General features: G+C 30.4%; 3 protein-coding genes across 3 annotated transcripts; 2 read left to right on the top strand and 1 right to left on the bottom strand.

Moving 5' to 3' along the window:
* The first annotated feature begins 534 nt into the window (after positions 1-534).
* LOC103309614 (zinc finger MYM-type protein 5-like) lies at positions 535-2,022 on the top strand. The gene is made up of 4 exons (XM_008185493.1): positions 535-616; positions 724-792; positions 1,497-1,886; positions 1,949-2,022. The coding sequence occupies exons 1-4, from the start codon at positions 535-537 to the stop codon at positions 2,020-2,022; spliced, it is 615 nt and encodes a 204-aa protein (XP_008183715.1).
* Positions 2,023-2,411: 389 nt separating this feature from the next.
* Positions 2,412-3,701, bottom strand: LOC103309615 (uncharacterized protein K02A2.6-like). Its single transcript, XM_008185494.1, has one exon. It carries the CDS (start codon positions 3,699-3,701, stop codon positions 2,412-2,414), a length of 1,290 nt encoding a protein of 429 aa, XP_008183716.1.
* A 2,852-nt stretch (positions 3,702-6,553) lies between these two features.
* Positions 6,554-9,230, top strand: LOC103309616 (zinc finger MYM-type protein 1-like). Its single transcript, XM_008185495.1, has 2 exons — positions 6,554-6,977; positions 8,740-9,230. The coding sequence occupies exons 1-2, from the start codon at positions 6,554-6,556 to the stop codon at positions 9,228-9,230; spliced, it is 915 nt and encodes a 304-aa protein (XP_008183717.1).
* Positions 9,231-12,615: the final 3,385 nt, after the last annotated feature.

The raw sequence follows: 12,615 nt of genomic DNA, 5'->3' as shown, positions 1-12,615 counted from the left end.
TAGAATAGGATATAGAGGGGCAGTGCCCCCTCTGACATTTAACATACCTTGTTTTAAAATAAGTACAAAACAGCTGGTTATAGCTACTACTATACAGTTTTTTTTTAAATCTTAATATTCTATTTTAGCTTAGGTATCTTGTTAGATAATGCTTAGAATGCTTAAATAATGCATAATGAATAATTATATATAATATATAGGTAGTAAAGTGTCGTTTAGCCGCGGACACCCGGTTCGTAGTTGAGTGGTGGGTATAGTCTGTTAACACAAGCAGTGTTACCTCCAAAGGGAAATATGTGGTGGAGGTACAACCACAGTGTTATCAAACAACAGTTTTTTGATAATACTCTTGTATGATATTGTGCTAGTCGCTAGATAATATATTTTGAATTTTTGTGACTTCCTACTAATTATCTAGTTGTCCATTGTCTGTTCTCTTAATTTGTTTGCTCAACTAGATATCGAAGAGAACAAATTATTATATTACTGTTTATAGACTATAGTTTATTGTATATAAACTTAGAATAATACTACATGAACAAGAAAAATAAGAATGAGATGAAGTCTTTGAAACATTATTTTTCAGCATTACCATCAAAACCAAATTCTAATTCAGGTAAACTTATTTTTCAAAAAGTTATTTAAATTATTTAAATCTAAATATTTTTGCTCGTACACACAACTTATAAAATTATTATATGTATTAAATATTAATTCATTTAGATAAAATTGACTTAGACAATCCACCAGATGCAGTATTCAATTCCAAATTCCAAACTACGGAAGTGACCGGTATGAATTATAAACAGCTTAATAAAATGAATCAATATTATTTTAAGTATTTTTTTTGTAATGTTATAATATAAAAAAAATTTCTCCAGACCACAAACAAAAGTTAATGTTATCTACTGAATTAAATACTGATAAGTCATTAGGTATGTTTTGATGTGAATAAGAATTATTTAGCCTTTTGTGTTTTGTGTTGGGCGTTGGCTGTTTGTGTTCATTGTTTGTTTCATTGTGGTAATGTGATATCATTTAATTTATAGTATTTAAAATATTTCAAATTATGTATAGTATTACCTATGTATAGAAATAAGTGAACTATTTTTGTCCTCACTAAAAGAAATACACCCAAAACATTTTGACAGTTGCCACTTGCCACTATTTGTGTTATTATTTTATTCATGAAGTAATTAATAACTCAGTACCTAATTAGTATTTAGTAATATATTATAAACATTTTAGTACATGAATAGATGATTAACTTGGTATTTAGTAGGTACTTACTATCTAATGTTCTTCATCTACACTTTAAGATTTAAATGTAAGTATTTTATACATCATTATATTTTATGTTTAATTATTTTTTATGTTTGTAAACAAAGTAGATTTGTTAGTTGTTTTATTTATATGCATGTTTATGGAAATAATAATATAGCAGTGATTACTTATTTATATTGTTGCTTTAAATTTAAATTGTGTAATTTTAATAGACGGTGATCAGAGAGACCCCGTGAAAGGTTATGAAAATGCGAAGATTTCTCTCACACTTAATGAAGGTCCATTTCAACCTAAAAATGTATTGTATCCATTACGTAATGGAAGAAAATTTAAGGAAATATGGTTTACACAATTCAAATGGCTTGAGTATAGTGTAACTCTAGACTCTGCTTTTTGCTTCTTTTGTAGAGCGTTTTATAAAATTGGTAAAATGGACGATGCATTTACATGCAAAGGTTATAGTAATTGGAAGAAAGCTATTGAAAAATTTAATAATCACCAAAAAAGTATCATGCATTTAGAATCTTCGGTAAGAGTTGATGAATTTATAAAAAGCTTGCGCAGTAATAGTACTAGACAAATTAGATTCTCAGCATACAAAAGTTGTAGCAGAAAACCGACAATATCTATCAACTGTCTTACAAACAATTCTTTACTGTGCCAGACAAGGTATTGCGTTACGCGGGCATGATGAAAGTGAAGAAAGTGACAATCAAGGAAACTTCCTTGAACTTATGAAACTTAGAGCTGGTGATAATTGTTGTATATTGTATACACGACGAGTGCTGGTTATCAACTGTGCTTTATTCAGAATAACAATAATAATAATAATAATAATGATAATATAATATGATAATGATAATACAACATCTCTCTCCTTATCCATTATTTTTAATACATTAAACAAATAAACTAAGATTTGAAACAAAACAAAACATTATAGAATTAAAGTAAGTATATAGTTATTAAGTAACAATAATAATATTAAAATAATAGTACTACATCGTCTACATCTATGACCATAAAGTAACTACAACAAATTAAGAAATAATAATACATGCATAACACAATGTTGACAACTAGTCAATTTAATTATCTATAAAATTATTAGAACAAAATCATATTCCTTAAGGGCTATATCTTTTAGGTGGTTTCACAGACCTACCACTTCTTGTGTAATTTTGGCCCTCATCATTTTCTTTTGGATTAATTTCCTTCCTTATTTCTATTTTTTGATTAATTTGTGCTCTTACTTCCTGATCCCCTTCATTCTCTGCATTTTGTGTTTCACCAATTCCTTCTGTAACATTATTAGTTGAGTCATCCCAATAATATGCCATGTTACAACTTTTTTGTACAAATTTATTTCTACTGGGTCTCAAATGATATAGGTTCCTTCTAATTATTCTCCCATTTTCTTGTTTTATTATGTATGATCTTGGCGTTTCCGCCTTCTTTACAACTACACCGGGTACCCATCCATATTTTTTTTTAACCATTACTGTTTGTCCTTTTATTAATTCTATTTCTTTTCTGTTTGCCTTTTTATCATACCAAGCCTTGTAACCCTCTTGTATTTTAATTTGTTTATCTTTGATATCCTGAACTCTAGGTTTTAAATTAATATCAGCTGTAGGTAATTTAGTTCGTAACAGCCTACTCATCAGTAATTCACTAGGTGCCACCCCTAGATTTCCTACCGGTGTACACCTGTACTCCAAAAGAGCTATTTCTATTTCATTTTGATCTCTTAAGCATTTATTCAAAATTTGTTTTGCTATATGAACAGCTTTTTCAGCCAAGCCGTTACTTTGAGCATATTCTGGACTTGATGTCACTATTTTAAAATTCCACAGCTTTGCAAAGGACTGAAATTGGTGAGAATTGAATGGCATATTGTCAGCTACTAGTACTCTAGGAATACCGAATCTGCTGAAGATCCCTTTCAATTTCTTACTTATATGTATTGCAGTCTTATTTTTGAGTTTCCTTAACTCAATCCACTTTGAATAATAGTCTATTAGTACTAAATAATCAGTATTTCCATGACTTAATACATCAGTTGCTACCTTTTCAAAGGGTAGATTAGGTATCTCATGGTATATTAATTTATTTTTCCTGTTTCCACTTCTATATATTTCACAAGTCTTACAGCTTATTATATGCTGTTCAATGTCGTTTAGCATGCCCGGCCAATAAAAGATATTTTTAGCTCGATTTTTTGATTTTACAATGCCCGTATGACTTTCATGTAATAGCTTTAGAATTGTTGGCCTCGCTTTATATGGTATAATAATTTTGTGTTGTAAGTAGACGATTCCTTCCTCTACAATAATCTCATTTCTCTGGTTGAAATAGAGCCTACTGTCATCATTAATTGTATTAATTGCAGGCCATCCATTTTTAAAATATTCCATTATATTTCTTAAAACTGGGTCTTGTTCAGTTGCCTTTCTCAAGTCATATACAGTGTTGTTCTCATTATAACGGTTGATGAAATGCAGTGTCAAACTCACTCTTACTAATAACTTCATCGCTAAAATTTCTGGATAGTAAATCTGCTATATGCATATATTTCCCCGGTAAATATTTCAATGTGATGCTATAGTCAAGAAGTTTAATTCGCATCTTTTGTAGTCTATTTGATGGAATTTTATTGATGTCTTTATCTATTATTGCTACAAGTGGCTTATGGTCTGTTAGCACAGTAATAGGTCTACCATAAATAAAATAATTAAATTTTCTACATGCAAAAATTATACTCAAGAATTCCTTTTCAATCTGAGCATATTGAATTTCTATTTCTGTTAACGATCTAGATGCAAATGCAATTGGTTTTTTATCCTGTAATAGACAACATCCAATCCCATCTTTTGATGCATCACATTGCAATACAATATCTTTTTTATCATCAAAATGTGCCAAGACTGGTGGATTAACAATGGTTTGTTTCAAATCTTCAAAAGCGCATCTGTGCCTCTCACTCCATTCCCATAAGACATTACTTTTTAATAGCTCCCTTAGAGGGCTTATTCTTTCTGCCATTTTTGGAATAAAATCCCTTAGATAGTTTAACATGCCTATAATTCGTTGTAATTCAGTTTTATTCTTTGGTACTTTTAGTTCTAGAATGGCTTTAACCTGGTCTGGGTCAGGTTGAAGACCTAACTCACTAATTACATGGCCCATAAACTTGACAGACTTTTTGCAATATTGCAGTTTATCTAAATTAAATTTTATATTTAGATTTTTTGCTCTAGTAACGATTTGATTTAATACTATATCATGTTCCTCTTTAGTTTCCGTAGCAATACAATAATAATCAAAGTAGTTTATAACATTGTTGATTCCTGAAAAACATTCATTACTTTGTTTGATAAACGCCTCTGGTGCACATGACAGTCCAAACGGTAATCTCAAGAATTTGTAATATCCTACGGGTGTACTGAAGGTACATAGATCAGTGGATTTGTTGTCTAACTTTATATGACAAAATCCTTTCTTAATATCAAGTACAGTAAAAAACCGTTTATTCACCAGTTTACTCCTAATGTCACTGAACGTAGGTATTAACAGGTAGTCGCGTTTAATGAATTTATTCAGCTCTTTTGGGTCTAGACACAGTCTCAAGGTCTTGTCTGGTTTCTGCACTATAACCAGGTTACTAGACCATTCTTTGGGCTCTGCCACCTTTTCAATAATTTTATTTTTTTCTAGATTTAATTATTCAATTTTAAGTCTTTCTAATATTGTCTGAGGAACCCTTCTAGGCGGATTTATTACACCTACAGTGTTATCTAGAATTTTAATCTTATATTTACTTGGGAATGTGCCCATACCTTCAAATATTGTCTTATGCTCCTTCACAAATTTGTCCCTTTCCTCATCTTTTTTATTTAACTTTTGTATTTCACTAATATTTTCTCTTTTAACCAAACCAAAACTATTACAGCTTTTTAATCCTAATATAGGACTTACTCTTTTATCAACAATTAAAAACTCAGCATTTAGCATTTTTCCTTTAACTAAACAATTTAACTCAATTTGCCCAAGTGGTTTCATTCTAAATCCCCCATACGCATCAAGCACTACTTTAGTTTTAGTAAGATTACGATTTTGTCCCAACTTCTTAAAAATAAACAGAGGTATTAGATTTACTTGAGAGCCTGTATCTAATTTGAACTCCACATCCCTTCCATTGATTGAAATTGCTTCCTTCCATGTGTTTTGTTCATCATCTTTTTCGACTGTATGGACCTTGGATACTTCATTTATGCCCACCAAGTGATGAATACCTGATTCTTCATCTGTTTCTGAGTCTTCACTTTGCATGACCATTTGAACTTTTCGATATTTTGTTTTACTAAAACAACCAACTGCATATTACTATATTGAATTAAATCAACTTCCGCTTTATTTTCATTGTTTATTTGTCGGACTTGCTCTTTAGTTTTCTCAACCTGATTTATCAGTAATATTGCTTTATCAAGCTTCAAATCTGAAATACTAATTAATCTTTCTTGCAATCCTTGGTCTCCGACACTCAACACTATCTGGTCCCTTATTATGGACTCTTCTAGTTCCCCATACTCACAACTCATAGCTTTTAATTTTAATTCAGTTGCAAAATGTTCGATTGTCTGTTCTTCTTTTCGTTTATGCATTAAAAAACAGTATCTTTCATAAACTATGTTTTTTTTACCAGTGCAATGTTGTGTGAACATCTCTATCACTTTATCATAATCCTTGATTGTTTCACTCTTAAACGTGTTATAAATGTTTATACCATCATCTCCTATCAACGTCAACAAAATAGCAATCTTCGTTTCACTATTTTTGCTTGATTTTTCTGTTGATAACATATAGTTGTTAAAACGCTGGTACTACGTTTTCCAATTAGCTTCCAAGTTACCTGTTACAGTCAGCTCCGGCGGTACTTTTAAGTCCATTCTCAAAACACAACTAATAGCACACTATAACGCGAATTAAACAACTTGAGAACACTAATTAATCTAAAAAACACCGTAAAATCACCAAACACGTGTTTTCTGTCCACAGCGCCATGTTGTATATTGTATACACGACGAGTGCTGGTTATCAACTGTGCTTTATTCAGAATAACAATAATAATAATAATAATAATAATAATGATAATATAATATGATAATGATAATACAACAATAATTGTATTATTGATAGATATTATTTACGAAAAGAAAAAACATTTCGTTATGTTAGCCCTGAATATCAAAATAATTTTATAAATTTGATGGGTGTAAATGTTTTATCTCAGATAATTGATAATGTAAAAAATGCTGGTATGTACAGCGTTATAATGGACGAAACTCAAGATTTAAAAAAACATGAACAAGTTTCTATTGATCTGAGATACTGTGATAAAAGATTAAATGTGATAGAAAATTTTATTGGTTTTTATAAAACTGACAAATTGGATGGTGAAACCCTTTCAAATTTATTAAAAAGTACTTTGCAATCTTTGGACTTAAAAATTGAAAACATGAGAGGACAATGCTACGATGGAGCTGCCTCAATGCGTGGTTCTTATTCTGGAGTAGCTAAACGAATACGAGATGAAAATAAACTAGCTTTGTATGTGCATTGTTATGCGCATATACTTAATTTGTGTGTAGTTGATGTTTGTGGTAAAGTAGCTCCAATTAGAAACATGTTTGGTACATTAAATAAAATTTATACATTTATAGGCGCCTCTTCAAAAAGAAACTCAGTGTTTGAGAGAGTTCAAAAAGAATTGAATTTGAATGTGTCAAGTAGCACTCTTAAATCACTTAGTGAAACGAGATGGAGTTGTCGAATTGAATCTATTCGTTCTGTCTTAACAAATTTTAATTCCATTATTTCTACCTTAGAACACATAAATGAAACTGACTCCATTCATAGATCTGATGCAAATTCATTAATAAAAAGTGTTCAAGATTTTGAATTTGTTATTTGTTTGAAATTAATAAAACAAGTTCTTCAACTAAATAATAGTTTGTCTGTACATTTTCAAAAAAAAAAATGCCAATTATTCAACTGTTGGAATTTTAACAAATGCTACTTTAATGGAACTACAATCACTTCGAAGTGATGATAATTTTAATCTTTTTTGGACCGAAACTAAACAGTTTGCTACCAATGAGAATATTCAATTGCCAGATATTCCTAGGAAAAGAAAAATTCCCTCTAGATTGGGAGGTGGTGAAGTTACAACAATAAATAATATATCATCTTACTTCAAAGTTAATATATATTTTCCCGTTCTGGATATTATAATCAGTGACATAATACCAAATTTGAGGAAAACAATATCAAAACACTTAATGCTCTTCAAAGTTGTTTGATCAACAGAAACTGCTCCGATCAAAATATCTTGGAAGTTTGTAACACATACAGTATTATAATAGATGAGTTTAAAGCAGAGTTAAAGTTATTTGGTAAAATGTGTTTATCAAGTAACATTCCTGAAGATTTTGAAAATCATTTACAATTTTTCTTGTCTAAGGACTTAATGGGTTCATTTGAAAATATGTATACAATTTTTAAAATATATTTATCGATTCCCATGAGTTCTGCTTCTAGTGAACGTTCTTTTTCGTCTTTACGTCGTCTCAAGACATTCACTAGAAACACTATTGGTCAAGAGAGATTAACTAACATAGCTATTTTAAATATAGAAAAGTTGTACCCAATAAATCTTGATAAAATTATTGATAAATTCAATGCAGAATCAACCCTAAGAGGCAGAAGACTACAGTTAATAATGTTAATATAAATTTGTTATTATTTTAAGTATAAAGTTAATACTTAATTGTATATAATATCTACTTGCAGTTTTTAGAATTATGATGCATTTTGTTTAGAAGTTATAAAATATTAAAAATTTCAATGTTTTTAATGTATTTAAGTTTGTATATTTATTTCATTACTTAGTAATATTGATCACCTTATACTAATATACAACTACATTCTACAACAAAAGGTAATGTTAACATATATTTACAAATAAATTATGTAAGATTAACTATATAGACTAGTTGATATGTAGGTATATAATTATATATAATATATATATATTATATATTTGCACCCCCTAATATATTTCCAAGTTACGCCCATGCACTAATATGTAGTATTTGTAAAAATATAATGCACTTTTATTACACAAGCATCTCTGAAACCAACTTAAAAAAATTATCCAAATTAAATAAAAGCAAATTTGTCTGCGTTGATTGCAAAACAGCGGATTCAAATATTACCAATAATCCACCAATAACCAAGATGGAAACCAAAATTGAGGATCTTATTAAATCTGTTGAGTTTATGGGAAAACAATTTGATGTTTTCAACACAAAAGTAGACTCTCTGCTAAATGAAATAAAAATTCTAAAAATAGAAAATGAGAAAATTACAAAAGAAAATAATATTATTTATCAGGCGAAGTTTCGATACTCAAACTTAGAATCAGCAGTATCGAACAATCCAATCTAAATAACTACATCGATATAACCGGAATACCTCAAACCAAAAATGAAAACTGTTCTGAAATAGTAAAACAAATTGGATTAAAAACAAACACCATTATCAACGTCATAGAAGCAAATAGAATATATATCACCAACGATAAGAACAGTATCATTGTAGCCAAACTGGAAACGAACGAGATGAAAAAAAAATTTATTCGCAATAGCAAAATTTCCAAGCTCTCGCCAAATATTATTCATAATGAATGGTCTAATGAAATCAAAGTGTATATCAATGAAAGGCTAAAAAAAGACCGTCGAATTATATTTGGACAAGCGAGAGCAGCTGGAAGAGAAAAAAAATTCAAATTTGTATGGGTCAACAATGGTGACATTCTCCTAAAAAAAGAAGAAAGTTCTAAAACAATACGCATAAGAACACCGCAAGACCTAGAGAAAATGTGATTAAACGTCTACATCATTATAATTATATTAAAAGGCATGTATATATTTATTCTCTTTTTTAAATTACTACACCCTCATTAATTATTGTCATAGCTTATCGTTATATAGTGACTTTAATCAAAACTGTTTCTAAACTTACATATAAATATTATATTCACAATTATACAATCCACATTATTAACCACACTTTAAACTTTTATGGCATCAATAAATAAGCTTTTTTAAACCTTAGAATCCGATATAACCCCAATACTATGCGTTTATGATATAAATGAACAATTATCTAAACATAACAACAGCCTCAATATATTATACACAAATATTAGAAGTATAAACAAGCACTTAAATGATCTAGAACATCTATTTACCTCATTAAAGGAAAAATGTCATATTATAATTACGTCTGAAGCATGGTTAGGAAACGACTTCAACTCTAAATATATTCCATTCTGCTCAGGCTTTAACATAGTAACTACAAAAAACAATGTTCGTAAATCAGATGGTATCATTATATTTATAAATTATCATATAATACACAACACAACAGAATTAATTATTCAGGATACCAATTGCTTATTTACGTTAATAGAACATAATGGTCATAAATATGGTATTCTGTCGATATACAGGTCTCCTAATAGCAGTATTAATATCTTCCTAATAGAATTCAATACTGTAATTACAAGCCTAGTCAATACAAACAAGAATACTAAAATAATAGTCATAGGTGATTTGAACATTAACTTACTTGATACCTCCCATAATACAGAAAACTATCTAGATATACTAAACTCACAAAACTTTATATCATATGTAAATATAGCTACTCGCCCTGAATCCAACACCTGTATAAACCATGTTTTTACTAACATTAATACAGAATACTAATACTAATTCACCGATCTACGCACAGGCATCCATCACGACTCATTAATAACAGACCATTATCCCATAATTTTACAGATAATAGATCACAACTTAAAAACAACTAACAACAATACAAATACAGATACTATTATATATAACACAACTAATTATAATAAATTAAATCATTTAAATAAGCTTACAAACTGGGTTGCCATTATAACCGAAGAATAATGCAAATGTAAATGTAAATATTTTCACAACTACACTACAAAATTTACTAAAACAATCGACCACTACAAATCAATCAAAAACAAAAAAAAAAAATCCATGGATACAACCAGGTATAATAAATACCATTAAAAACGAGATAAACTACACAAATTATCCAGGCAGCAACCTTTCAATATATTATTAAAAAATAAATATAAATAAATACATAAATAAATTATCCGACATTATTGCAAAAGCAAAAAATACTTACTACGACAGCTTCAATCAAGTTTTCAAACTAATAGATAATATCGAAGCTTACGAAAATGACGTCTTTAAACATTAACGTGATTACCAAAGATTACACATCCCAATCGTACCAGATGCCTGGATCGTCTTTGGGAGGAAATCCAGAATACCCGTCTACGTGGTTTACAACCAATCCCGGCAGTAAGCCCAAAGTTCTGATCCCAGAATTAGGAGGAACTGCTGAAGAAAGATCTAATATATTTGGGAATGCGTTAGCAAACACTGTATCTCCTGGAGTTGCTCTTCATTTCCTTCACGATTACATCCTTGCTAATTTCAAGGCAACAGTATCTGGAAGATGGGAATCGTATGGAACTTTAATTGCACCAGATAAAGAAGAAGTAACACCGTTGAGTGTACTTGATGTAGTCCGTGGACCTCCTCCTTCTGATAACACCCATGGAGATGTACTAGATGCAAATGGTAAGAAGAGACTGTTTTATATTCTCTTAGCGGGATATAGGTACGGGTTGGCCATGGAAATAACGCAAGGTGATTATAAATCAACGGTCTTGGGGAAAATCAATCAAGTTCTGAAAAACGAACCCTTCAACTTGGGTTCTGACCTGACACCTACTGAAGTTGGACGTTGTAAGTCTTGGTATGCCAATCAGGAGCTTAGAGCCCTCATAGCTGCTTGTGACAAGGTGCTTCTGGTGTAAGTTTCCGGAATCTGACCAGTGTCAACTGAGGGTCTGTACATTAAACTCAAGATTTAAAGATTGTTCCTCAATAAGCGAGATCAAACATCTGTCCGCAATATCATGTCTCCCGTATAACGAGATCTTCAAGTACATCTTTAGTGAGAGGGTTCGAAATGAGGTTGTCAAAATAGGACAGGTTGGGGAGGAATTATCAAAAGAGGACTCATATTTTCCGTATATGAGGGAACTCCGGTTGTCAAAGAAGTCTCCTTATTCCTCGACTGTCAATGAGAACTTACATAACTGGATTCATATGTTTTGCGCTCTATTAGGCAGTGAAAGATCTTACCATGCAAGGATAGTTAGTGATGGAGGACTTTTAGTCACCATGAACCTTGCAATGTTTGCTGCCTATGCATTCCGCAAGTATATGAATCCTCGCATAGTATTTGGTGACACTGCTGATGCTCAAGCTGCAAAGGCCATCGAAAATAAGGACATGGGTGCCGCTGCCTTAGCAGGAATAGATGCAAATTCTCCACTTGGTGTGTACCAGAACATGTTGGACAATGAAAATACTGTCCCCCAAGAGATGAAAGAGGAATTCGCTGATCTGTTGCAGAACATGAGCAATACTAGGGATAAGACAATCGGGCAGTTTCTTCGGAGAAACATCATAACAGCAAGACCAGCTAATCAATAAATCTATTCTCTCTGACTTACGCATCAATCGGCTTTTTAATACTTATATCAGAAATATCATTATATATTAACCTAAGACGGGTCAACTAATAATACAAATACAAATATTAAAATACATATTAAAATACAAATTAACTTAAATTATCCAAACATTATCTAGTCCATTATAAGATAAGCGACTTCTCGAAATACATCAAATTCTTCAAAACATATCAAATTAAAAATTAACAACAGTTTCTACACTTACCCCACTTTACCTTACCAACAATTCTAATACAGATTCTTTTTTTCTCGCCAATGTGTTTAATGATTATTTCTTAAAAATGGGTAACCACGAGGAAAGTAACACGATAAATGGAAATCAAAATCAAAATATTTTGAATAATCAATCGCATTCGCTATATTTAAGGAAAATCACTAAAATTGAAATTCTCAACATAATTTCTAATATGAAAAGTGACTCGACACCAGGAATAGATGGTATATGTCATTAAAAAATGTAAAGACTTCATGTCAAATATACTGGAAATAATTTTTAACCAAATATTAAAAGAAGTGTAAGAATACAATACACTTTGATTTTGGTAAATAAATAATTATGTGTTTTTATTCTTACGTAAAATGAATTTCAATAAGTTTACAATATTTTCTTT

The sequence above is a fragment of the Acyrthosiphon pisum genome, chromosome X (genome assembly GCF_005508785.2).
Source record: "Acyrthosiphon pisum isolate AL4f chromosome X, pea_aphid_22Mar2018_4r6ur, whole genome shotgun sequence".
Taxonomy (NCBI): domain Eukaryota; kingdom Metazoa; phylum Arthropoda; class Insecta; order Hemiptera; family Aphididae; genus Acyrthosiphon; species Acyrthosiphon pisum.
This window is presented reverse-complemented; position numbering and strand designations above follow the sequence as displayed.